General features: G+C 43.2%; 1 protein-coding gene across 4 annotated transcripts in view; it reads right to left on the reverse strand.

Annotated features, from left to right (window-relative positions):
* The window catches only part of ppfia3 (PTPRF interacting protein alpha 3), a 49786-nt gene that overhangs the window by 10172 nt on the left and 12443 nt on the right, over positions 1–27171 (reverse strand). For all 4 annotated transcript variants that reach the window (XM_042315511.1, XM_042315512.1, XM_042315513.1 and 1 more), the window contains 22 exons: positions 14152–14253; positions 11459–11623; positions 11082–11156; positions 10932–10991; positions 10638–10772; positions 10404–10496; positions 9572–9624; positions 9336–9429; positions 8995–9129; positions 6856–6939; positions 6305–6436; positions 5855–5917; positions 5684–5766; positions 5146–5311; positions 4771–4967; positions 4257–4497; positions 3454–3587; positions 3205–3356; positions 2968–3064; positions 2731–2812; positions 2415–2615; positions 1583–1645 (listed from right to left, as the gene is read on the reverse strand). In XM_042315511.1, the coding sequence (XP_042171445.1) occupies positions 1583–1645; positions 2415–2615; positions 2731–2812; positions 2968–3064; positions 3205–3356; positions 3454–3587; positions 4257–4497; positions 4771–4967; positions 5146–5311; positions 5684–5766; positions 5855–5917; positions 6305–6436; positions 6856–6939; positions 8995–9129; positions 9336–9429; positions 9572–9624; positions 10404–10496; positions 10638–10772; positions 10932–10991; positions 11082–11156; positions 11459–11623; positions 14152–14253 (2607 nt within the window). The remainder of the gene's footprint in view (positions 1–1582; positions 1646–2414; positions 2616–2730; positions 2813–2967; positions 3065–3204; positions 3357–3453; positions 3588–4256; positions 4498–4770; positions 4968–5145; positions 5312–5683; positions 5767–5854; positions 5918–6304; positions 6437–6855; positions 6940–8994; positions 9130–9335; positions 9430–9571; positions 9625–10403; positions 10497–10637; positions 10773–10931; positions 10992–11081; positions 11157–11458; positions 11624–14151; positions 14254–27171) is intronic.

Consider the following 27171-nt stretch of genomic DNA (forward strand, 5'->3'; position numbering starts at 1 on the left):
ATGACAAATCAAAACAGGTTTTTAAAAATGTTTGCAAATCTATTACAAATAAAAAACTGAAATATCACATTTACATAAGTATTCAGACACTTTTGGCAGCGATTACAGCCTCAAGTCTTCATGGGTATGACGCAACAAGCTTGGCACACCTGTATTTGGGGAGTTTCTCACATTCTTCTCTGGCTGGGCCACTCAAAGACATTCAGAGACTTGTCCCGAAGCCACTCCTGCATTGTCTTGGCTGTGTGCTTAGGGTTGTTATCCTGTTAAAAGGTGAACCTTCACCCCAGTCTGATGTCCTGAGCGCTCTGGTGCAGGTCTTCATCAAGGATCTCTCTGTACTTTGCTTTGTTCATCTTTCCCTCGATCCTGACTAGTCTCCCAGTCCCTGCTGCTGAAAAACATCCCCACAGCATGATGCTGCCACCACCATGCTTCACAGTAGGGATGGTGTCAGGTTTCTTCTAGACGTGATGCTTGGCATTCAGGCCAAAGAGTTCAATCTTGGTTTCATCAGACCAGAGAATCTTGTTTCTCATGGTCTGAAAGTCCTTTAGGTGCCTTTTGGCAAACTCCAAGCAGTCTGTCATGTGCCTTTTACTGAGGAGTGGCTTCCATCTGGCCAATCTACCATAAAGGCCTGATTGGTGGAGTGCTGCAGAGATGGTTGCCCTTCTGGAAGATTCTCCCATCTCCACAGAGGAACTCTGGAGCTCTGTCAGGGTGACCATTGCTCAGTTTGGCCGGGCAGCCAACTCTAGGAAGAGTTTTGGTAGTTACAAACTTCTTCCATTTAATAATGATGGAGGCCATTGTGGTCTTGGGGACCTTCAATGCTGCAGAAATGTTTTGGTACCCTTCCCCAGATCTGTGCCTCGACACAATCCTGTCTCGGAGCTCTACAGACAATTCCTTCGACCTCATGGCTTGGTTTTTGCTCTGACATGCACTGTCAAATGTGGGACCTTATATAGACAGGTGTGCCCTTCCAAATCATGTCCAATCAATTTAAATTTACCACAGGTGGACTCCAATCAAGTTGTAGAAACATCTCAAGGATGATCAATGGAAACAGGATGCACCTGAGCTCAATTTCAAGTGTCATAGCAAAGGGTCTGAATACTTATTTATGTAAATAAGGTATTTCAGTTTTTTATTTTTAATACATTTACAAACATTTCTAATAGCTTGTTTTCGATTGCCATTATGGGGTATTGTGTGTAGATTGATGAGGAAAAATAATAATTTAATCCATTTTAGAATAAGGTTGTAATTTAACAAAATGTGGAAAAAGTGAAGGGGTCTGAATACTTTCCGATTGCACTGTAGATCACAGGAGGCTGCTGAGGGGAGGACGTCTCATAATAATGTCTGGAATGGAGTGAATGGAATGGTATCAAACACCTGGAAACATGATGTGTTTCGATACCATTCCACTCATTCCTTTCCAGCCATTACTATGAGCCCGTCCTCCTCAATTAAGGTGCCACCAACCTCCTTTGATATACGTCAATGTTAGATGAACGTCAGTGTTAAATGTCTCGAAAATGTTGAGACATTTAACATAACAGGACATACTTACCGGTTTGGTGGCTGCGTTTAACGACTCCATCTCAGCATGGGTCATCCACACGTTACTGGTCGACTGTGGTCACAAGACATGAGAGAAAGAAAACATGATCGTCAGAAAAACTCAAAGGTTTGTGTGTTGATGAGTCTGCTGTGAATGCATGTAACATTTTTATGTCAATCTCTACACATAATGTAAATGTGCCTATACAAGTAACTGCCAAAATAATGGAACCACTTCAGTAAATGAGGGACACAAAGTATATTGAAAGAAGCTACTTCCACACAGGTGTGGTTCCTGAGTTAATTAAGCAATCACCATCCCATCATGCTTAGGGTCATGTATAAAAATGTTGGGCAGGCCATTATTTTGGCTACCATTGCTATGCCCCCATAGGATGACAATGCACCCATCCACCGGGCACGAGTGGTCACTGAATAGTTTGATGAGCATGAAAACGATATAAACCATATGCCATGGCCGTCTCAGTCACCAGATCTCAACCCAATTAAACACATATGGGAGATTCTGGAGTGGTGCCTGAAACAGCGTTTTCCACCACCATCAAAAAAACACCAAATAATGGAATTTCTCATAGAAGAATGGTGTCACATCTCTCCAATAGAGTTCCAGACACTTGTAGACTGTGTCAAGGCACATTGAAGCTGTTCTGGTGGCTCGTGGTGACCCAACACCCTATTAAGACACTTTATGTTGGTGCTTCCTTTATTTTGGCAGTTACCTGTACGTATATGTGTGTATATCAATATAGTATCATGTATACCCCTATAATTGTGTCTACATGGTTTTTGTTCTGTGAGTGTGTACTAGTGAGACTACTAACAGAGCGATTGCTGGCCGGGGCAGATGGGCTGGTGAGGGACACCATCTCCTGGATGGCCAATCTCAGTTTGAGGCGGTGCAGGGGGTTACTGATGCCAATCTCCCTCTGGATCTCTGTGTCAGACAGGTTGGCCATGATGGCGCCACTCTTCACGTTGGCACGACAGGCTGCCACGTACCATGCTGGCATTCCCACCCACAGCTGGAGTAGAGAGGGAAAGAGGTGAGCAAGAAACAGATTGGCTAGAATGTAGTGATTGTGAGGGTTTATATGGCTATAAAGGTTTCCCATCTATCTATCAAACATCTATGATTACCTCTAGCCAGGAGACCACAGTGGGTCCATCCCAGGATGCAAAGGGAAGACCCTGACGACACGCCTCCTCCAGCAGCTCATGTCTGGGAGAGAGAGACCGGGGGAAACAGAGGTTGAATAAGCATAAAACAAAAAGGGCTTTCTGAAAGAGTGGAACAAAAGCAGTGGAACAGAGAGTGGAAAGAGAAATGACTTCAGGAGAGAAATGAATCGGAGGGTGATATTCCCTGAGACCCACTTCCTTTTGCTGCGGCGGTTGTCAACAGTTCCTGTCATGCTTCCCTTGGTCAGTCCCATAGAATCCCCAGTACCCAGGTCCTCAGAAGGCGTAGAGGCTGAGAGACACAGGGGATCATGGGTTACAGACTACAAATATCGGTGTCAACACCAGGTGGACTTTGACCTGTTGCAGTTGAAACACATTTAAAGTCATGGACTATGTCGCTTTTCGAGTATAATTTCAATTCTCTCTCACCCAGAGAGGCAGACTCTCGCCCAGCCGGGCCCATCCTTCCCTTTTCCTTCTTCCCAAAAAGGCGGCCGATGGAAGACTTGATGCTTTTCTTTTTACTGGCTTTGTGGAGAGAGTCCTGACTGCTGTTGGAACTGCTGCCGTCTGCTGACAGACTGAGAGACAGAAGAGACAGATGGAATAAGAGAAACAGGGAAGGACCGAATCATATGAGCACTACAGGGTTTCCTCAATGATGATTGGCTGTCATACCTGCGGAATTCCCTGGGGTCGTCCATCATGGCCCCTGGGTGGGTGAGGGTCATCCTGTCAAGTCGCAGCGCTCGGGGGGTGGGTGGAGGGGTGGAGTCAAGAAGGGCAAGGGACCGATCATCCTCTTTGTTGTTCTGGAGGGTAAAGTTGGAACACATTTAGGGGCCTTATACAGTATGTATACTGTACGCACGCAAGTACACACACCACAGGAGGTTGGTGACCCCTTAATTGGGGAGGATGAGCTTGTGGTAATGGCTGGAGCGGAATGAGTGGAATGATATCAAATACTTCCAAGCATGGTTTCCATGTAGAAAAAGGAGGAAGGGTACAGGTACACAATAGTAGATTTTGGTAGAGGGGTAAATGGGTCATCAAAAAGAAAGGAGGACCAAGACACTCTTCATATAATTAATTAAAATGCCTTTATTTGTATGGCATGTTCAATAGAAACAACGTTTTAAATCTCTGGCGCGTTTCGGCTGCATGGCCTTCGTCAGGGAGTACAAAGAAATTATAATACAATGTCCTCTTTTCAACAGCTTTTTCCAATAAACCCTGAATTGAAGAGGAAGTAGTTACAGCATTTATTAGACAACACCTAGTAAGCAATACTAAACACATTAAAAAGTGAAATCCTGTAAATATGTTATCAAAAATGTGTTTGTTTAATGCCATTTCATTCACTCTGTTCCAGACATTATTATGAGCCGTCCTCCCCTCAGCAGCCTCCACTGACACACACACAAAGACTCACACATTCTCAACACACCCACACAGATACACAGACAGAGCAGCTGTACCTGTCTATCTGTCTCACGGTGAGGGGAGTGGGACAGGCGAGGGGTGGAGACCCCAGAACTGGGGGGAGAAGGGGAGGCCAGGGTGGAGGAGGTAAGGGATTGAGGGATGAAGCCGCGTCCCATACTGTCCCTCCCCAGGGAGGAGGGTGGGATGGGGGAACCGTCCAGAGCCACACTGCTAACCCTGCTCTCAATCTCCTCTGCCCGCAACTCTGTACTCTCCTTCTCTTCCTGGATCAGCCTGACAGAGAGAATGGGGGGGAAGAGAGAGGGGGAGAGAGATAGACAGACAAACGGGTCGGAGAGAGAGAGAGGGTAAACAGAGTGAAAAGGGGAGAAGAGGGAAAGACAGGAGATTTAGGAGCATGTCAGACGGAAGACCAATGAATGTTGGTCTTGAATGAGAAAATGAAAAGAAACCTCGGATGAATCTTCTCCACCTGCATTTGACATAAACTGCTTGTACACAATCACAGCACCTCTCTACCTGCATCCCTTCCTCCACCTCTCTTACTTGATCTCCTTGTTGATTGCCTCTAGTTGTTCCTGCAGCATGATGGCCAGTGTCTGGACATCAGTCTGTCCGCTGGGAGACAGCAGCTCCGAGCCAAACAGTGTCTCTCTGTCGTCCTCATCGTCAGAGCAACCGTGGTCCACACCCCCCTCAAACCCGGTCCTCAGCAGCGCTGACCCACTGTCCCAGTCCCCGTACTGCACACATACACATACGCACAAACACACATGCAAGCATGCACACACACATACACACAGAGAAGGCTCAGTTTGTTGTGTTGTGATGCTTATGACCATATCAACTATATCAATGTGACTATATCATTATCAATATTAGACAGGTCAAAGGTGATCATGTGATCATGTGACCTCTGACCTTGCTGGTGTCCTCCCGGGCTGTGCTCCAGCGCCCGCGATGAGTCCGCCTGACCACAGCCACTGTGTTGGAGTTACCGTAGTGATCCAGGTGAGCGGTGGAGCCCGTGGGGAGGGAGCCGTCCCCGTGGGAGTACCTCAGCTCCAGAGCACTGCCTGGTAGAGACCTGAGAGAGGTAGGGAGGGAGAGGGAGAGAGAGAGAGAGAGAGAGAGAGAGAGAGAGAGAGAAACAGAGAGAGAAACAGAGAGAGAAACAGAGAGAGAAACAGAGAGAGAAACAGAGAGAGAGGGAGAAGAAAAAGATAGACTGATATAGACAGTGAGTGGGAGAGATAATTGGAATGTACATTCATCCAGTCTCTCTGCTCCATATGTACAGGCCACACCTGAACCTATACTGAGAGTAGGAGAGAGAGGTTATAGGAAGCACATAACACTGCAAACCACTTATACTACTTGGTTACAATACTGCCAGCCACATTCATAGGCAGCAGCTGTATGAGGTGTGTAGGAGGTGTGTTGAGGAAGGGAGGGAGACCTGGAATAGCAGGACCCGCCGGGTCTCAGTCTGAGCTGGTCCAACTCCAGCTGAATCCTCTCCAGCTCGGCTATCAGCTGGTCCTGAAACAGGGAAAGAAAGAGAGAATAAGTTAATACAATTTAAATATTTAATTATAGTATGTGAAAATGGAATTATCTCTTGATATACCTTGTTTGCTAGAAGGTCGTCCTGGATCTTCTTCATGTTAGAAAGTTCCTCAGAGAGAGCATTCTGAAAGGATCACCATTAAAAGAAAACTTTACTAGGTCTACTGCATAACAACAACATATCTGTAATTACACATTATCAATGCCATGAGGTCCGAACTGTATTCCAGAGTAGCTGTTTAGAGCCAGAGTGGGTTTAATATTGAAGTGACAACAGTCTTGAATAGAAACTGGATGAAGACGATTGTGTTGACTGTTTTGAGTGGGAACTCAGGTGTGTGAAATGAAGGGGTATGGGTTTTAGTTGAAGTGTTGACTGTTTTGAGTGGGAACTCAGGTGTGTGTGAAATGAAGGGGTATGGGTTTTAGTTGAAGTGTTGACTGTTTTGAGTGGGAACTATGCTATGTGTGAAGAGGTGTGAGAGGGTGTGAGTGGGCCGGTAAGTAGTACCTTGTCCTCCAGAGCAGCCATCCTCTCCTTGAGATGGAGCTGAAGCCTTTCGTTAGACTCAGACAGCAGCTTGTCCACCGTGTCAGACAGACGCTTGTTGTGTTCATCATTCATCCTCTCCCTCTGCCTCGCCTAGGGAGAGAGAGAGAGAGAGAGAGAGAGAGAGAGAGAGAGAGAAAGAGAAATAGAAAAGAGAGAGATTAGGGAGCTAAATAGTGAGGTATTTTCATGTCTGTTATTGTTTCTACTGTTGATCCTGTTGCAATCTTGGACAAGGCCTCTCCAGTTGGGAAACTCTGTGTGCCTCCCTTGCCCTGAGGCAGGGAGAGAGTAAAATAGAAAATTGTAAGGACAGAGGGTGGGCGGATAGTTAACAACAACCTTTCTGCTTGACTGAGTGAGAGAGAAGGAGATTGGAATCTGAATACAGACTGACAAATAGAGGGTTTAGAAAATGAGTATGTCATTGTAGAGTAAAGAGTGATAAAGGAATAGTATGAAAGAGGGGGTGGAAGGGAGAAAAGGAAAAAGGGAGAGCGAGCATGACTCACCCTCTGTAACTCCTGATTCTTCTCCTCTAGTTGCGCCTCCATCTGTCGCAGTCGCTCCTCAAAGTTACCATGACGCTCCTCAGCCTGTGATGCAAGAGGAGGAGGGTGGGGAGTCAAAACAGGCAGCATGTCAGAATGTTGATAGAACATAATTATGACTGCGCAACCTTGGGTTGGGTAAAACGTTTGATTTAAGTGATCTCCTGTCTGTGCAGATCATAGTCAAACCCAATAGGATGTTTTCTAGCATACACATTCACTTCTGATCTGTTTGCAGATGTCAGACAGTGGCGGTCAGTGCTGTTTAAGATTGAGTTTTTCATGAGCATGGCCTTATTTCTATTACAGCATATTGGATGACTGTCATTCATATTCCATTCACCCAGTTCAATGTAACAACGATAGGTTTAGGCTACTACAGGATACTCAAATTTGACCTATAACCTCATGAGGCTGCTACAACTTAGCCTATGAATGAAAGTTTACAACGTAGGTGTACACAGGTCAAGAGAAAATGTTGAGGTGGCAGACAGTGACACATGGACAGACAGTGACACATTCAATACCGCCTTCCACACTCTTGCCTGCATCTAGCTGATATAGGGTGTAATCATTAGTCCAACAGTTGCAAACAAGAGTTTCTATTGAACAAATTCAGGTATGTTCCATTTGCTTCCGTTTAAGAAACATTTTCCAACAGAATCGGCTGAATGAATACACTTCTGAGCACGCGTAAACACAGTTCACTTTCATAGCAGCCACTTTGTATTCCTTCTTGCATCCATGCGCTCTCCTCCTCTCACCTTGTCCCCCTATGTGACCAGGCGAAAAAACCTTTCCAAGCCAAACCATATCATAACCACTACTCATAGCCTACATGTTGTCACCATATTAGCTAAAGTAACGTCATAGTCAACATAGCTAATACAACTAACACAATAGTAAACCCGCTACAGTCATGAAGTAACATTACGCTGGCGGGCCCCGATGGCAATAAATTAGTAAAAGTTCCAGTGTTATGTTGGATAGTCATAGCCAGCTAGCTAACATAGCATCCCTCTGTTTGAGCAGGGTGTTTGAGTAGGCTAAACTAGTTAGCTGCATTTGCTAGCTAAGTAAGTGAAACTGAAAGTGGAATAAATGAATTTGTTCAAAACTGTTCAAATATTGTCTTTCTCTCTCTTTGAGTCAGCTATCATGCAGTATTTTTCTGTTACCCAAAATAAATTACTCACCACATGTATGCACTGCAGTGCTAGCTAGATGTAGCTTATGCTTTCAGTACTAGATTAATTCTCTGATCCTTTGATTGGGTGGACAACATGTCAGTTCATGCTGCAAGAGCTCTGATAGGTTGGAGGACGTCCTCCGGAAGTTGTCATAATTACTGTGTAAGTCTATGGAAGGGGGTGAGAACCATTTTGGGGGTATTGTATTGTACCCAGAGGAGAATAGAAGCTAGCTGTCCCCCAGATACACCATGGTTCTACATTACAGAGTGATGTTATTGCAAAATAGTCGGCTTTAATCAATTATTTGGTGACATCATTATATTTAGTATAGTTTTATCTGAAAAGGATAACTTAAATTTCACTATTTTTTATTTTTTATGAAATTCACTGAGGAGGATGGTGCTCCCCTTCCTCCTCTGAGGAGCCTCCACTAATGTCAGTGTACATGAATATGATTTGGAGTGACATTTCAGGCATCTTGCCTCAACAAGTACTACATAATTGGTTCTTTAGGGTTATGCTGATGATTGAGACATTTACATCTCCTTGACAATCATGTTTGTTATAAATTACAGTTTTATGATACAAGCAATGAGTTATCATACAGCTCTTGACATGTTCTGCACCTGAGGCTGAACTACAATGTGAACAGTGTGATGAATAGTGTGATGAAGCAGCATTCATTATCATGCAGGGCTCGAAGCAGCTATTTATTTATTTCAGATTTTGATTTGATATTTATTTGATTTGAGAGTTCTGTCAATTTTACACACAAATGCACGCTTGGATGTACTCACACACGCACGCACGCGCGCACACACACACACACACGCACAAATGCATGCGCACACACACACACACACAAACGCACGCGCGCACACACACACAGGTAGTGGAGGTGGTGTACCTTGTTGAGTGCAGCCACTCTCTGGGCGAGCTGGGCCTCTATCTCAGGCAGCGTCTCGGCCCTCTGCAGGGTCTGCTGCAGCTTCTGCTTGGCATCGTCTAGACGCTCCTGGAGCTGCCTGTTCTTCTCCTCACTCTGCAGGAGTGGAGGAGGACGAGGAGGAGGAAGAGGGAGAGGTAAGATGATGAGGAAGAGAAGGAGGAGAAGGAATTGACCCTCACAGTCAGTAACAAAAATAATTCTTAACCCTGAACGCAAAATGCAGAGCTTTTATCATTGCTAAACTACCAATCCTCTCCACTAACAGAAACAACCAGGAGAAAGAAGGTCCCTTCACCCACCTGCCTGTAGAGGGAGTCTTTACTGGCCAGGTCATTCTCCAGCCTGTCTTTAATGTCGTGGAGAGACGTCGCCTCCCTCTGGGCACTTAGGTACCTGCAGGCACACAGCACAATGACATACAGCAGACACATCTTGAAGGCAATGTCGTACAACTGAACACAACAGACACAATTGCCTATGGCAAAAGACATTCCCTGGTGTATTCAGGGGGGGGTGGATAGACAGTTGTATTTACCTGCGTTCTAAAGTAGTTATTCTCTCCTCCATGTCCTCTCTCTGACAAAGAGCCTGATAGAGAGGAGAAAGGGGGAGGGACAGACAGAGGAAAAGAGAGAAATAGAAAGAGGGAGAAATACATAAAAGTCGGACATGATCAAAGAGACTTGGCGCTGCTGCTAAACCACTAAAACTGTAGCTGAAGTATGATAATGGTTAGTTGAAGGAAGTTGTTGACAGAGGAAACACGTCTCTGCCAAGTGACAGATGTTATTGCACAAGTCCTGGAGGAGGAGGGAGAAGAGGAGGGAGAGGAGGGAGAGGAGGGGGAAAGGATGGGGGGAGGGAGAGGGGGGGGAGAGGAGGAGGGAGAGGAGGAGGGAGAAGAGGAGGGAGAGGAGGAGGGGGAGAGGATGGGGGAGGGAGAGGAGGGGGAGAGGAGGAGGGAAAAGGGAGGAGGGAAAAAGGAGGATGAGGGAAGAAGGAGGAGGAGGAATGGGAGGGAGAGGAGGAGGTAGGGGGTGTGGTGACTGGGTGGCTCTGGGACCACTTGCCCCAAAATTCCTCCCAGTCCCAAGCCACCAATCAGCTGTGTGAGTGACAGCGCCAGCTTCTATCCACGTGCTTGCCTGTTTACTAGTGATACTGTTGCCATGGCTACAGGGCAAGTCTCACACATACAGTACAGTACAGTAGCAGTTATTGCTGCCAAGTAGGAAAATGGCTCTGTTGCCACAGGAAACTGTTACATTTCTCTAATAGAGTAGGGAAAACAGACACACATTTCTCTCTAGCGCAATGAGATGCTGACACACACGCGTATTTTCAACCAATTGGGAAGTAGAGCTCACCTCCTTCACATCCCTCTGCAGTTTCTGATTGGCTTCCTCTGACTTGGTCACCTCCCTCCTAGCTGCAGTCAACTGTTCCTCGATCTCCCCAACCTGGAGGGTGACATAATAGTTACACACAAGAAGCCACCCTCTGGGTCAGCATCACATCTATGAAAGTCATATTCCTTATAACACATGTATGTCTGGTGTATGTATGACTCAAACTGTTAGTTATCTCTATTTGTCACTCACCTGTCTGCACATGAGGGCCAGTCTTTCTTTCAGCTGGGCCAGCTCTGCTCTCTGCCGCTCTATCTCTGTTTCTCTCTGTCTCTCTCTGTCAATCTCTCCATCCTCCAGGATGGAGGAGGGTCCATTGGGCAGCCGCTGTGAGAGGAAGAAGGAGAGGAAAACGACAAGGAAAAGACAACATCATGTAAAGATGGAAATGTGATGCAACTCCTTAAACTCCAAGCAAACTATGCAGCACATGAGACACTAATACTTCAACATTTACTTCAGCCAGTACAGCATAAATCCCCTCACCTCTTTCCCATTTTCTAAGCCTTGTTGGCGTCTTTTGATTTGGTCTCGTAGAGAATGGCACTAGGTAGAGATGGAGAACAGAAAGGTTTAGAAAAGATGCTTTATCTGCGGACAGAGGAAAAGGAGAACGAGCAGAGGAGGATAACTCACCTCATTTGAGGAGGACTCCAGCTCTTCCTCTAAAACAGTCACTCGCTCCAGAGCCACACGTAACCTCTCTCGCACCTAAGGAGGTCCCAGACAGACAGAGGGGGAGAGAAAGACGAGATAGTGGAAAGGGAGAAAGAGAGTGGGAGTGAAGGGGAGAGAGAGAGGTGGATGTTAGTACAGAAGGTTAAGAATAAATCCTGTGGAGCCAGCCCACTCACTCCTCCATTTAGCACCCAGACTGACCTTCTTGTCCAGCCCTTTACACACACACACACACACACACACACACACACACACACACACACACACACACACACACACACACACACACACACACACACACACACACACACACACACACACACACACACACACACCTTCTCGTCCAGGGCTTTGTGGTGTTCGAACAGGGACTTGAGGGCCTTGAGGACCTCCACCTCGCTGGAGACCCCGGCAGGAGACTGGGCCTGCCTCTTCACCACTGTCATCCTCAGACTGCGCTCATGACGAGACACCAGGCACTCCAGATGCTCTAGCAGCAGCTAGACACACAGAGAGCAGGGGCCACTTGGAATAAGGATCGGATCTACATGACAACAGAATTTCAGCATGCTTATAGCGAAGGACACTCAACAAGCACAGCACTTACACAAATGGCTGATGACTGGCTGAGAGAAATTGATGATAAAAATATTGTGGGGGCTGTCTTGTTAGACTTCAGTGCAGCTTTTGACATTATCGATCATAGTCTGCTGCTGGAAAAACGTATGTGTTATGGCTTTACACCCACTGCTATAATGTGGATAAAGAGTTACTTGTCTAACAGAACACAGAGGGTGTTCTTTAATGGAAGCCTCTCAAATATAATCCAGTTAGAATCAGGAATTCCCCCAGGTAGCTGTTTAGGCCCCTTGCTTTTTACATTTTTTACTAATGACATGCAACGGATTTTGAGTAAAGCCAGAGTGTCTATGTATGCGGAAGACTATACACGTCAGCTACTACAGCGACTGAAATGACTGCAACACTCAACAAAGAGCTTCAGTTAGTTTCAGAGTGGGTGGCAAGGAATAAGTTAGCCCTAAATATTTCTTAAACTAAATGCATTGTATTTGGAACAAAACACTCACTAAACCTAAACTAAATCTTGTAATAAATAATATGGAAATTGAGCAAGTTGAGATGACTAAACTGCTTAGTGTAACCCTAGATTGTAAACTGTCATGGTCAAAACAAATTGATACAGTAGTAGCTAAGATGGGGAGAAGTCTGTCTATAATAAAGTGATGCTCTGCCTTCTTAACAACACTAACAACAAGGCAGGTCCTACAGGCCCTAGTTTCTACCTTCTTAACAACACTATCAACAAGGCAGGACCTACAGGCCCTAGTTTCTGCCTTCTTAACAACACTATCAACAAGGCAGGTCCTACAGGCCCTCGTTTCTACCTTCTTAACAACACTATCAACAAGGCAGTTCCTACAGGCCCTAGTTTCTACCTTCTTAACAACACTATCAACAAGGCAGGTCCTACAGGCCCTAGTTTCTACCTTCTTAACAACACTATCAACAAGGCAGGTCCTACAGGCCCTAGTTTCTACCTTCTTAACAACACTATCAACAAGGCAGGACCTACAGGCCCTAGTTTCTACCTTCTTAACAACACTATAAACAAGGCAGGACCTACAGGCCCTAGTTTCTACCTTCTTAACAACACTATCAACAAGGCAGGTCCTACAGGCCCTAGTTTCTACCTTCTTAACAACACTATCAACAAGGCAGGTCCTACAGGCCCTAGTTTCTACCTTCTTAACAACACTATCAACAAGGCAGGTTCTACAGGCCCTAGTTTCTGCCTTCTTAACAACACTATCAACAAGGCAGGTCCTACAGGCTCTAGTTTCTACCTTCTTAACAACACTATCAACAAGGCAGGTCCTACAGGCCCTAGTTTCTACCTTCTTAACAACACTATCAACAAGGCAGGACCTACAGGCCCTAGTTTCTGCCTTCTTAACAACACTATCAACAAGGCAGGTCCTACAGGCTCTAGTTTCTACCTTCTTAACAACACTATCAACAAGGCAGGTCCTACAGGCCCTAGTTTCTGCCTTCTTAACAACACTATCAACAAGGCAGGTCCTACAGGCTCTAGTTTCTACCTTCTTAACAACACTATCAACAAGGCAGGTCCTACAGGCCCTAGTTTTGTCTCACCTTGACTATTGTTCAGTCGTGTGGTCAGGTGCCACAAAAAAGGCCTTAGGAAAATTGCAATCAGCTCAGAACAGGGCAGCACGGCTGGCCCTTGGATGTACACAGAAAGCTAATATGAATAATATGCATGTCAATCTCTCCTGGCTGAAAGTGGAGGAGAGATTGACTTCATCACTACTTTTATTTATGAGAGGTATTGACATATTGGTTGCACCGAGCTGTCTGTCTAAATTACTGGCACACAGCTCGGACACCCATGCATACCCCCCCACAAGACATGCCACAAGAGGTCTCTTCACAGTCCCCAAGTCCAGAACAGACTATGGGAGGCACACAGTACTACATAGAGCCATGACTACATGGAACTCTATTCCACATGAAGTAACTGACGCAAGCAGTATAATTAGATTTAAAAATCAGATTAAAAAAACACCTTATGGAACAGTGGGGACTGTGAAGCAACAAACATTGGCACAGACACTTACACACACTTACACACACATGAACACATATGCATTATACACACACATGGATTTAGTACTGTAGATGTGGTAGTGGAGGAGTAGGGGCCTGAGGGCTCACAGTGTGTTGTGAAATCTGTGAATGTATTGTAATGTTTTTCAAATTTGGCAGCAGCTAATGGAGATCCATAATAAATACAAATACAAACTGAACTGTATAACATATAGGTATACAGACATACTCAAGCGTAAACATAAGCGTGCATGAATAGACATGCACACATCAATAGACACAAAGACGTACACTCAAGCCCACAATTCAACACACACGCGCGTGCGCGCGCATGCACACACACACACACACACACACACACACACACAAACAGACTAACCCGTGTGTTGTTCCTCTCTGCCTTGAGTTCTGCTATCTCCTCCTCTCTCTCCAGCAGCTGCTCCCGGCAGACATTCAGCTCTTTGGTCAGCACTGCAAACTCCTGCAGAGACACAAGGGGGCAGCGTTACTCACAATACACTGTATGTAGCCATAATCATATACAGTACATTAGCACACATACATACAGCACAATTACAAACAGTTCAAAAATTAAGCACAAAAACATTTAAACGAGAAAAAAAAATTAACATTTAAATTACAGACCTGTGACACACTGGTGTCACACATACACACACAGTGCAGGCTGGTGGGAGGAGCTATAGGAGGACGGGCTCATTGTAATGGCTAGAATGGGATGAATAGAAGGGGATAACACACAAAGATATGGAAACCACGTTTGACCCCATTCCAAGCCTTCTAATCCAGCCATTACAATGAGCCCATCTTCCTATAGCTCCTCCCAACAGCCTCCACTGTGTGTGTGTATGTGTGACAGCACTGTGTCTATAGTATGACGTTGAGTTTCCAACTACGTATATCTGGGAGCAGATAATGTCTATGTTCCTGACCTGGGTTGCTCATAACACTCCAGTGAACACCTCATGGCCATTCCATCATGGCCATGGTGGGGCCAGCCACGTTGTGTAGGCTAGGCTGACATATGGCCACATATGACACTGTACCATCCTCTGTCCTGACGGCCATCTTGGCTCAGATGGACTTTACCCGTGCGTGACCAAGCCGTGACACACATTCACTATCAGTGTCACAGTAAGGAAAGGCATGCAACCGCCCGTGTCCTGGAGCATGTGAAGACTGAATCATGGGCGTTTCCACAAGCCACTGGGAGGCATTGGTGCTCAGTCCAGCTCTTCCAGTATATGGTGTAATTCTACATGCCCTGGAGCATTATAACATAACACTGTTGATTATTGTGTTCAGTGGACTGGTAGGAAGATTAGGGACTGGGCTGTCAGTGTGCACATCAGTGGTACCTACTGATAGAGGAGAAAAGAGAAAAAGAAGACAGGGTTTAAAAGGAAAAAGAAGACAGGGTAAAAAAGGAAAAAGAAGACAGGGGAAAAGAAGACAGGGGGAAAAGGAAAAAGAAGACAGGGGAAAAAGGAAAAAGAAGACAGGGGAAAAAGGAAAAAGAAGACAGGGGGAAAAGGAAAAAGAAGACAGGGGAAAAAGGAAAAAGAAGACAGGGGAAAAGGAAAAAGAAGACAGGGGGAAAAGGAAAAAGAAGACAGGGAAAAGGAAAAAGAAGACAGGGGGAAAAGGAAAAAGAAGACAGGGGAAAAGGAAAAAGAAGACAGGGAAAAGGAAAAAAAACAGGGGGAAAAAAGGAAAAAGAAGGGGGAAAAAAAGGAAAAAGAAGACAGGGGAAAAAGGAAAAAGAAGACAGAAAAGGAAAAAGAAGGGAAAAAGGAAAAGAAGACAGGGGAAAAAGGAAAAAGAAGACAGGGGAAAAAGGAAAAAGAAGACAGGGAAAAAGGAAAAAGAAGACAGGGGGAAAAGGAAAAAGAAGACAGGGGGAAAAGGAAAAAGAAGACAGGGAAAAGGGGAAAAGAAGACAGGGAAAAAAGGAAAAAGAAGACAGGGGAAAAGGAAAAAGAAGACAGGGGAAAAGGCAAAAAGAAGACAGGGAAAAAGGAAAAAGAAGACAGGGGAAAAAGGAAAAAGAAGACAGGGGAAAAGGAAAAAAGACAGGGGAAAAAGGAAAAAGAAAAGGGGAAAAGAAGACAGGGGAAAAAGGAAAAAGAAGACAGGGGAAAAAGGAAAAAGAAGACAGGGGAAAAAAAAAGGAAAAAAGAAAAGGAAAAAAAAGAAAAAGGAAAAAGAAGACAGGGGAAAAGGAAAAAGAAGACAGGGGAAAAAGGAAAAGAAGACAGGGAAAAAGGAAAAAAGACAGGGGAAAAAGGAAAAAGAAGACAGGGGGAAAAGGAAAAAGAAGACAGGGAAAAGGAAAAAAAGTGGGAAAAAAGAAGACAGGGGGGGAAAAAGAAAAGGAAAAGAAGACAGGGGAAAAAGGAAAAAGAAGACAAAAAAAAAGAAGACAGGGGAAAAGGAAAAAGAAGACAGGGGAAAAAAAGGAAAAAGAAGACAGGGAAAAAGGAAAAGAAGACAGGGGAAAAGGAAAAAGAAGACAGGGGGAAAAGGAAAAAGAAGACAGGGGAAAAGGAAAAAGAAGACAGGGGAAAAAAGGAAAAGAAGACAGGGGGAAAAGGAAAAAGAAGACAGGGGAAAAGGAAAAAAGAAGACAGGGGAAAAAGGAAAAAAGAAGGGAAAAAGGGAAAAAGGGAAAAAGAAGACAGGGAAAAGAAAAAAGACAGGGGAAAAAGGAAAAAAGAAGGGAGGAAAAGAAGACAGGGAAAAAGGAAAAAGAAGACAGGGGAAAAGAAGACAGGGAAAAAAGGAAAAAGAAGACAGGGGAAAAGGAAAAGAAGACAGGGAAAAAAAAGGAAAAAAGAAGACAGGGGAAAAGGAAAAGAAGACAGGGGAAAAAGGAAAAGAAGACAGGGGAAAAAGGAAAAAAGACAGGGAAAAAGAAGACAGGGGAAAAAAAAAGAAGACAGGGGAAAAAGGAAAAAAAGAAGACAGGGAAAAAGAAGACAGGGGGAAAAGGGAAAAAGAAGACAGGGGAAAAAAAGGAAAAAGAAGACAGGGGAAAAGGAAAAGAAGACAGGGGAAAAGGAAAAAGAAGACAGGGGGAAAAGGAAAAAGAAGACAGAAAAAAAAGGAAAAAGAAGACAGGGAAAAAAGAAAAAAAAAGAAGACAGGGGAAAAAGGAAAAAGAAGACAGGGGAAAAAGGAAAAGAAGACAGGGGAAAAAGGAAAAGAAGACAGGGGAAAAGGAAAGAAGACAGGGAAAAAAGAAGACAGGGGGAAAAAAGGAAAAAGAAGACAGGGGGAAAAGGAAAAAGAAGACAGGGGAAAAAAGGGGAAAAAGAAGACAGGGGAAAAAGAAAAAAAGAAGACAGGGGGAAAAGGAAAAAGAAGACAGGGGAAAAAGGAAAAAGAAGACAGGGGAAAAGGAAAAGAAGACAGGGGAAAAGGAAAAAGAAGACAGGGGAAAAAGGAAAAGAAGACAGGGGAAAAGGAAAAAGAAGACAGGGTAAAAAGGAAAAGAAGACAGGGGGAAAAAGGGAAAAAAGGAAAAGAAGACAGGGGAAAAAGGAAAAAGAAGACAGGGAAAAAAAAAGAAGACAGGGGAAAAGGAAAAAAAGACAGGGAAAAAAGGAAAAAGAAGACAGGGGAAAAAGGAAAAAGAAGACAGGGGGGAAAAAGGAAAAAAGACAGGGGAAAAAGGAAAAAGAAGACAGGGGAAAAGGAAAAGAAGACAGGGAAAAAAAAGAAAAAGACAGGGGGAAAAGGAAAAGAAGACAGGGGAAAAGGAAAAAGAAGACAGGGGGAAAAGGAAAAGAAGACAGGGGAAAAGGAAAGAAGAAGACAGGGGAAAAAGGAAAAGAAGACAGGGGAAAAAGGAAAAAGAAGACAGGGGGAAAAGGAAAAAGAAGACAGGGGAAAAGGAAAAGAAGACAGGGGAAAAAAAGGAAAAAGAAGACAGGGGGAAAAGGAAAAAGAAGACAGAAGGGGAAAAGGAAAAGAAGACAGGGAAAAAGGAAAAGAAGACAGGGGAAAAAGGAAAAGAAGACAGGGGAAAAGGAAAAGAAGACAGGGAAAAGGAAAAAGCAGACAGGGGAAAAAGGAAAAAGAAGACAGGGGAAAAAGGAAAAAGAAGACAGGGGAAAAGGAAAAAGAAGACAGGGGAAAAAGGAAAAGAAGACAGGGGAAAAGGAAAAGAAGACAGGGGAAAAGGAAAAAAGAGACAGGGGAAAAGGAAAAGAAGACAGGGGAAAAAAAGGAAAAACAGGAAAAGGAAAAGAGAGGGGGAAAAAGGAAAAGAAGACAGGGGAAAAGGAAAAAGAAGACAGGGTAAAAAGGAAAAAGAAGACAGGGGAAAAAAAAGGAAAAGAAGACAGGGGAAAAAGAAAAGAAGACAGTAAAAAAAGAAGACAGGGTAAAAAAGGAAAAAGAAGAAAAAAAGAAAGGAAAAAGGAAAAACAGGGGAAAAAGGAAAAGAAGACAGGGGAAAAAAAGACAGGGAAAAGGAAAAGAAGACAGGGGAAAAAAAGAAGGGGAAAAAGGAAAAGAAGGGGAAAAAGGAAAAGAAGACAGGGGGGGAAAAAAGAAGACAGGGGAAAAGGAAAAAGAAGACAGGGGAAAAGGAAAAAGAAGACAGGGAAAAAAGGACAGGGGAAAAGGAAAAAGAAGACAGGGGAAAAGGAAAAAAAAGAAGACAGGGGAAAAGGAAAAGAAGACAGGGGAAAAAGGAAAAGAGACAGGGGAAAAAGGAAAAGAAGACAGGGGAAAAAGGAAAAGAAGACAGGGGAAAAGGAAAAAGAAGACAGGGGGAAAAGGAAAAAGAAGACAGGGGAAAAAAGGAAAAAGAAGACAGGGGAAAAGGAAAAAGAAGACAGGGGGAAAAAGGAAAAGAAGACAGGGGAAAAAAGAAGACAGGGGAAAAAGGAAAAAGAAGACAGGGGAAAAGAAGACAGGGGAAAAAGGAAAAAGAAGACAGGGGAAAAAAAGGAAAAGAAGACAGGGGAAAAGAAAAGAAGACAGGGGAAAAGAAGACAGGGGAAAAGAAAAAGAAGACAGGGAAAAAAGAAAAAGAAGACAGGGGAAAAGGAAAAAGAAGACAGGGGAAAAAGAAAAAAGACAGGGGGAAAAAGGAAAAAGAAGACAGGGGAAAAAGGAAAAGAAGACAGGGGAAAAAAGGAAAAAAGAAGAAAAGGGGAAAAGAAGACAGGGGAAAAAAGGAAAAAGAAAAGGAAAAAAGGAAAAAGAAAAAGAAGACAGGGGAAAAAGGAAAAAGAAGACAGGGGAAAAAGGAAAAAGAAGACAGGGGGAAAAGGAAAAGAAGACAGGGGGAAAAGGAAAAGAAGACAGGGGAAAAAAAAAAGAAGACAGGGGAAAAAGGAAAAAGAAGACAGGGGGAAAAAGGAAAAGAAGACAGGGGGAAAAAGGAAAAAAAAAGAAGACAGGGGAAAAAGGAAAAAGAAGACAGGGGGAAAAGGAAAAGAAGACAGGGGGAAAAGGAAAAAGAAGACAGGGGGAAAAGGAAAAAGAAGACAGGGGGAAAAGGAAAAGAAGAAGGGGAAAAAGGAAAAAGAAGACAGGGGAAAAAGGAAAAGAAGAGACAGGGAAAAGGAAAAGAAGACAGGGGAAAAAGGAAAAAGAAGACAGGGGAAAAGAAGACAGGGGAAAAGGAAAAAGAAGACAGGGGAAAAGGAAAAAGAAGACAGGGGGAAAAGGAAAAAGAAGACAGGGGAAAAGGAAAAAGAAGACAGGGGGAAAAGGAAAAAGAAGACAGGGGGAAAAGGAAAAAGAAGACAGGGGAAAAAGGAAAAGAAGACAGGGGGAAAAAGGAAAAAGAAGACAGGGGAAAAAGGAAAAAGAAGACAGGGGAAAAGGAAAAAGAAGACAGGGAAAAAGAAGACAGGGGAAAAAGGAAAAAGAAGACAGGGGAAAAAGAAGACAGGGGAAAAAAAAGAAGACAGGAAAAGAAGACAGGGGAAAAGGAAAAGAAGACAGGGGGAAAAGGAAAAAGAAGACAGGGGGAAAAGGAAAAAGAAGACAGGGGAAAAGGAAAAAGAAGACAGGGGAAAAGGAAAAGAAGACAGGGGGAAAAGGAAAAGAAGACAGGGGGGAAAAGGAAAAGAAGACAGGGAAAAAGAAAAGACAGGGGAAAAAGGAAAAAGAAGACAGGGGGGAAAAGAAGACAGGGGAAAAAGGAAAAGAAGACAGGGAAAAAAAGAAGACAGGGGGAAAAGGAAAAAGAAGACAGGGGAAAAGGAAAAGAAGACAGGGGAAAAGGAAAAAGAAGACAGGGAAAAGGAAAAGAAGACAGGGGAAAAAAAAAAAGGAAAAAGAAGACAGGGGGAAAAGGAAAAGAAGACAGGGAAAAAAGGAAAAGAAGACAGGGGAAAAGGAAAAAGAAGACAGGGGAAAAAGGGGAAAAAGGAAAAGAAGACAGGGGAAAAAGGAAAAAGAAGACAGGGGAAAAGGAAAAAGAAGACAGGGGAAAAGGAAAAAGAAGACAGGGGAAAAAAAGGAAAAGAAGACAGGGGAAAAGGAAAAGAAGACAGGGGAAAAGGAAAAAGAAGACAGGGGGAAAAGGAAAAGAAGACAGGGGAAAAGGAAAAAGAAGACAGGGGAAAAAAAAGGAAAAAGAAGACAGGGGAAAAAGGAAAAGAAGACAGGGGAAAAAGGAAAAGAAGACAGGGGAAAAGGAAAAGAAGACAGGGGAAAAAGGAAAAGAAGACAGGGGAAAAGGAAAAAGAAGACAGGGAAAAAGAAGACAGGGGAAAAGGAAAAGAAGACAGGGGAAAAGGAAAAAGAAGACAGGGGGAAAAGGAAAAAGAAGACAGGGAAAAAAAGAAGACAGGGGAAAAAGGAAAAAGAAGACAGGGGAAAAGGAAAAAGAAGACAGGGGAAAAGGAAAAAGAAGACAGGGGAAAAAAAAAGAGACAGGGGGAAAAGGAAAAAGAAGACAGGGGAAAAAAAGGAAAAAGGAAAAGACAGGGGAAAAAGGAAAAGAAGACAGGGGAAAAAGGAAAAGAAGACAGGGGAAAAAGGAAAAAGAAGACAGGGGAAAAGGAAAAGGGGAAAAAGGAAAAGAAGACAGGGGAAAAAGGAAAAAGAAGAAGGGAAAAAGGAAAAGAAGACAGGGGAAAAGGAAAAAGAAGACAGGGGAAAAGGAAAAAGAAGACAGGGGAAAAGGAAAAGAAGACAGGGGAAAAGGAAAAAAAAGACAGGGGGAAAAAGGAAAAGAAGACAGGGGAAAAAGGAAAAGAAGACAGGGGAAAAGGAAAAGAAGACAGGGGAAAAGAAAAAGAAGACAGGGTAAAAAAAAAAAAGGAAAAGAAAAAGAAGACAGGGGGAAAAAAAGAAAAAAAAGAAGACAGGGGAAAAAGGAAAAAGAAGACAGGGGAAAAAGGAAAAGAAGACAGGGGAAAAGGAAAAGAAGACAGGGGAAAAGGAAAAAGAAGACAGGGGAAAAGGAAAAGAAGACAGGGGAAAAGGAAAAGAAGACAGGGGGGAAAAAGGAAAAAAAGAAGACAGGGAAAAAAAGAAAAAGAAGAAAGGGAAAAAGAAGACAGGGGAAAAGGAAAAGAAGACAGGGGGAAAAGGAAAAAGAAGACAGGGGAAAAGAAAAAGAAGACAGGGGAAAAGGAAAAGAAGACAGGGGAAAAGGAAAAAGAAGACAGGGGAAAAGGAAAAGAAGACAGGGGAAAAGAAGAAAAGGAAAAGGAAAAGGAAAAAAGAAGACAGGGGAAAAGAAGACAGGGGAAAAGGAAAAAGAAGACAGGGAAAAAGAAGACAGGGGAAAAGGAAAAAGAAGACAGGGGGAAAAGGAAAAAGAAGACAGGGAAAAGGAAAAAGAAGACAGGGGGAAAAGGAAAAAGAAGACAGGGGAAAAAGGAAAAAGAAGACAGGGAAAAGGAAAAAGAAGACAGGGGGAAAAGGAAAAAGAAGACAGGGGAAAAGGAAAAAGAAGACAGGGGAAAAAGGAAAAAGAAGACAGGGGAAAAGGAAAAAAAGAAGGGGAAAGGGAAAAAAAAGGAAAAAAAGAAGACAGGGGGAAAAGGAAAAGAAGACAGGGGAAAAAGGAAAAAGAAGACAGGGGAAAAAGGAAAAGAAGACAGGGGAAAAAGGAAAAGAAGACAGGGGAAAAGGAAAAGAAGACAGGGAAAAAGGAAAAAAGAAGGGGAAAAGGAAAAAGAAGACAGGGGAAAAAGGAAAAAGAAGACAGGGGAAAAAGGAAAAAGAAGACAGGGAAAAAGGAAAAAGAAGACAGGGTAAAAAGGAAAAAGAAGACAGGGTAAAAAGGAAAAAGAAGACAGGGGAAAAAGGAAAAAGAAGACAGGGGAAAAAGGAAAAAGAAGACAGGGGAAAAGGAAAAAGAAGACAGGGGAAAAAGGAAAAAGAAGACAGGGTAAAAAAAGAAGACAGGGGAAAAGGAAAAAGAAGACAGGGGAAAAGGAAAAGAAGACAGGGGAAAAAGAGAAAAAGAAGACAGGGGAAAAGGAAAAGAAGACAGGGGAAAAGGAAAAAGAAGACAGGGGAAAAGGAAAAAGAAGACAGGGGAAAAAGGAAAAGAAGACAGGGGAAAAAGGAAAAGAAGACAGGGGAAAAGAAGGAAAAAGAAGACAGGGGGAAAAGGAAAAAGAAGACAGGGGAAAAGGAAAAAGAAGACAGGGGAAAAGGGAAAAAGAAGACAGGGGAAAAAGGAAAAAGAAGACAGGGGGAAAAGGAAAAAGAAGACAGGGGAAAAAAAGACAGGGGAAAAAGAAGACAGGGGAAAAAGGAAAAAGAAGACAGGGGAAAAAGGAAAAGAAGACAGGGGAAAAGGAAAAAGAAGACAGGGGAAAAAGAAGACAGGGGAAAAAAGGAAAAAGAAGACAGGGGAAAAAGGAAAAAGAAGACAGGGGAAAAAGGAAAAGAAGACAGGGAAAAAAAAGAAGACAGGGGAAAACAAGAAAAAGAAGACAGGGAAAAAGACAGGGGAAAAAGGAAAAGAAGACAGGGGAAAAGGAAAAAAGAAGGGAAAGGGGAAAAAGAAGACAGGGGAAAAAGGAAAACGAAGACAGGGTAAAAAGGAAAAAGAGGACAGGGGAAAGGGAAAAAGAAGACAGGGGAAAAAGGAAAAAGAAGACAGGGGAAAAGGAAAAAGAAGACAGGGGGGAAAAGGAAAAAGAAGACAGGGGAAAAAGGAAAAAGAAGACGGGAAAAAGAAGACAGGGGAAAAAGGAAAAAGAAGACAGGGAAAAAAAGGAAAAAGACAGGGAAAAGGAAAAGAAGACAGGGGAAAAGGAAAAGAAGACAGGGAAAAAGGAAAAAGAAGACAGGGGAAAAGGAAAAGAAGACAGGGGAAAAGGAAAAAGAAGACAGGGGAAAAAGGAAAAGAAGACAGGGGAAAAAGACAAAGAAGACAGGGGAAAAAAAAGAAGACAGGGGAAAAGGGAAAAAGAAGACAGGGGAAAAGGAAAAAGAAGACAGGGGAAAAAGGAAAAGAAGACAGGGGGAAAAAGGAAAAGAAGACAGGGGGAAAAGGAAAAAGAAGACAGGGAAAAAGGGAAAAGAAGACAGGGGAAAAAAAAGAAGACAGGGGGAAAGGGAAAAGAAGACAGGGGGGAAAAGGGGAAAAGAAACAGGGAAAAAGAAGACAGGGGAAAAAGGAAAAGAAGACAGGGAAAAAAGGAAAAAGAAGAAGGGGGAAAAGGAAAAGAAGACAGGGGGAAAAAAAAGAAGACAGGGGGAAAAGGAAAAGAAGAAGGGGAAAAGAAGACAGGGGAAAAGGAAAAAGAAGACAGGGGGAAAAAGGAAAAAGAAGACAGGGAAAAAAAGACAGGGGAAAAGAAGACAGGGGAAAAGGAAAAAGAAGACAGGGGAAAAGGAAAAGAAGACAGGGGAAAAAGGAAAAAGAAGACAGGGGGAAAAGGAAAAGAAGACAGGGGGAAAAAGGAAAAAGAAGACAGGGGGAAAAGGAAAAAGAAGACAGGGGAAAAAGGAAAAGAAGACAGGGGGAAAAGGAAAAGAAGACAGGGGAAAAAGGAAAAAGAAGACAGGGGAAAAGGAAAAGAAGACAGGGGAAAAGGAAAAGAAGACAGGGGAAAAAGAAAAAAAGAAGACAGGGGAAAAGAAGACAGGGGGAAAAGGAAAAAGAAGACAGGAAAAAGAAGACAGGGGGAGAAAAGGAAAAAGAAGACAGGGGGAAAAGGAAAAAGAAGACAGGGGAAAAAGGAAAAAGAAGACAGGGGAAAAGGAAAAGAAGACAGGGGAAAAGGAAAAGAAGACAGGGGGAAAAGGAAAAGAAGACAGGGGAAAAAGGAAAAAGAAGACAGGGGGAAAAGGAAAAAGAAGACAGGGGAAAAAAAGAAGACAGGGGGGGAAAAGAAGACAGGGGAAAAAGGAAAAGAAGACAGGGGAAAAGGAAAAAGAAGACAGGGGAAAAGAAGACAGGGGAAAAAGGAAAAGAAGACAGGGGAAAAGGAAAAAAAGAAGGGGAAAAGAAAAAAGGGGAAAAGAAGACAGGGGAAAAAGGAAAAAGAAGACAGGGGAAAAAGGAAAAAGAAGACAGGGGAAAAAGGAAAAGAAGACAGGGGAAAAGGAAAAAGAAGACAGGGGAAAAGGAAAAAGAAGACAGGGGAAAAAGGAAAAAGAAGACAGGGGAAAAAGGAAAAAGAAGACAGGGGAAAAAGGAAAAAGAAGACAGGGGAAAAGAAGACAGGGGAAAAAGGAAAAAGAAGACAGGGGAAAAAGGAAAAAGAAGACAGGGGGAAAAGGAAAAAGAAGACAGGGGAAAAGAAGACAGGGGAAAGAAGGGGAAAAAGGAAAAGAAGACAGGGGAAAAAGGAAAAGAAGACAGGGGAAAAGGAAAAGAAGACAGGGGAAAAAGGAAAAAGAAGACAGGGGAAAAGGAAAAAGAAGACAGGGGAAAAGGAAAAAGAAGACAGGGGAAAAAGGAAAAGAAGACAGGGGAAAAAGGAAAAGAAGACAGGGAAAAAAGGGGAAAAAGGAAAAAGAAGAAGGGGGGGAAAAAGGAAAAAAAGAAGACAGGGGAAAAGGAAAAAGAAGACAGGGGGGGAAAAAGGAAAGGGGAAAAGAAGACAGGGGGAAAAAGGAAAAAGAAGACAGGGGAAAAGGAAAAGAAGACAGGGGGAAAAAGGAAAAGAAGACGGGGGAAAAAGGAAAAAGAAGAAGGGGAAAAAGGAAAAAGAAGACAGGGAAAAAGGAAAAGAAGACAGGGGAAAAGGAAAAAGAAGACAGGGGAAAAAGGAAAAGAAGACAGGGAAAAAGGAAAAGAAGACAGGGGAAAAAGGAAAAAGACAGGGGAGGAAAAAGAAGGGGAAAAAGGAAAAAGAAGACAGGGGAAAAGGAAAAGAAGACAGGGGAAAAAGGAAAAAGAAGACAGGGGGAAAAGAAAAGGGAGGAAAAGAAGACAGGGGAAAAAGGAAAAAGAAGACAGGGGAAAAAAAAGGGAAAAAGAAGACAGGGGAAAAAGAAAAAAGAAGACAGGGGAAAAAGGAAAAGAAGACAGGGGAAAAGGAAAAAGAAGACAGGGGAAAAAGGAAAAGAAGACAGGGGGAAAAAGGAAAAGAAGACAGGGGAAAAAAAAGGGGAAAAAGAAGACAGGGGAAAAGGAAAAAGAAGACAGGGGAAAAAGGAAAAAGAAGACAGGGGAAAAAGGAAAAGAAGACAGGGGAAAAAAAAGGGGAAAAGAAGACAGGGGAAAAAGGAAAAAGAAGACAGGGGAAAAAGGAAAAAGAAGACAGGGGAAAAAGGAAAAAAAAGGAAAAAGGAAAAAGAAGAAGGGGAAAAAAGGGAAAAAGAAGACAGGGGGAAAAAAAAGGAAAAAGAAGACAGGGGAAAAAGGAAAAAAGAAGACAGGGGAAAAGGAAAAAGAAGACAGGGAAAAAGGAAAAAGAAGACAGGGGAAAAGGAAAAAGAAGACAGGGAAAAAGAAAAAAGACAGGGGAAAAAGAAGACAGGGGAAAAAGGGGAAAAGAAGACAGGGGAAAAAAGGAAAAAGAAGACAGGGGAAAAAAAAGGAAAAAGAAGACAGGGGGAAAAGGAAAAAGAAGACAGGGGGAAAAGGAAAAAGAAGACAGGGGAAAAAAAAGGAAAAAGAAGACAGGGGAAAAAAAAAAAAAAGAAGACAGGGGAAAAAGGAAAAGAAGAAAGGGGAAAAAGGAAAAAGAAGACAGGGGAAAAAAAGGGAAAAAGAAGACAGGGGGAAAAGGAAAAAGAAGACAGGGGAAAAGAAGACAGGGGAAAAAGGGAAAAAAGAAGACAGGGGAAAAGGGAAAAAGAAGACAGGGGAAAAGGAAAAAGAAGACAGGGTAAAAGAAGACAGGGGGAAAAGGAAAAAGAAGACAGGGAAAAAGAAGACAGGGGAAAAAGGAAAAAGAAGACAGGGGGAAAAGGAAAAGAAGACAGGGGAAAAGGAAAAAGAAGACAGGGGAAAAAGGAAAAAGAAGACAGGGGGAAAAGGAAAAAGAAGACAGGGGAAAAGGGAAAAAGAAGACAGGGGAAAAAGGAAAAAGAAGACAGGGGAAAAGGAAAAAGAAGACAGGGAAAAAAAGACAGGGGAAAACGAGAAAAAGAAGACAGGGGAAAAAGGAAAAAGAAGACAGGGGAAAAAGGAAAAAGAAGACAGGGGAAAAAGGAAAAAGAAGACAGGGGGAAAAGGAAAAAGAAGACAGGGGGAAAAGGGAAAAAGAAGACAGGGAAAAAAAAGAAGACAGGGGAAAAGGAAAAAGAAGACAGGGAAAAAAAGACAGGGAAAAAGAAGACAGGGAAAAAGAAGACAGGGGAAAAAGGAAAAAGAAGACAGGGAAAAAGGAAAAGAAGACAGGGGGAAAAAAAGAAGACAGAAGGGGAAAAAGGAAAAAGAAGACGGGGGAAAAAGGGAAAAAGACAGGGAAAAAGAAGACGGGGAAAAAGAAGACAGGGGGGAAAAGGAAAAAGAAGACAGGGGAAAAAGAAGACAGGGGGAAAAGGGAAAAAGACGACAGGGAAAAAAAAGAAGACAGGGGAAAAAGGAAAAAGACGACAGGGAAAAAAAAGAAGACAGGGGGAAAAGGGAAAAAGACGACAGGAAAAAAAAGAAGACAGGGGGAAAAGGAAAAAGACAGGGGACAGGGAAAAAAAGAAGACAGGGGGAAAAGGAAAAAAAGACGACAGGGGGAAAAAGAAGACGGGGAAAAGGAAAAAGAAGACAGGGGGAAAGAAGACAGGGGGAAAAAGAAGACAGGGAAAAAGAAGACAGGGGGAAAAGGAAAAAGAAGACAGGGAAAAAAGAAGACAGGGGGAAAAGGAAAAAGAAGACAGGGAAAAGAAGACAGGGGAAAAGAAGACGGGAAAAAGAGAAAAAGAAGACAGGGAAAAAGAAGACAGGGGATAAAGAAGACAGGGGGAAAAGGAAAAAGAAGACAGGGGGAAAGTT

Source organism: Oncorhynchus tshawytscha, unplaced genomic scaffold (assembly GCF_018296145.1).
Source record: "Oncorhynchus tshawytscha isolate Ot180627B unplaced genomic scaffold, Otsh_v2.0 Un_contig_2225_pilon_pilon, whole genome shotgun sequence".
Lineage (NCBI taxonomy): Eukaryota > Metazoa > Chordata > Actinopteri > Salmoniformes > Salmonidae > Oncorhynchus > Oncorhynchus tshawytscha.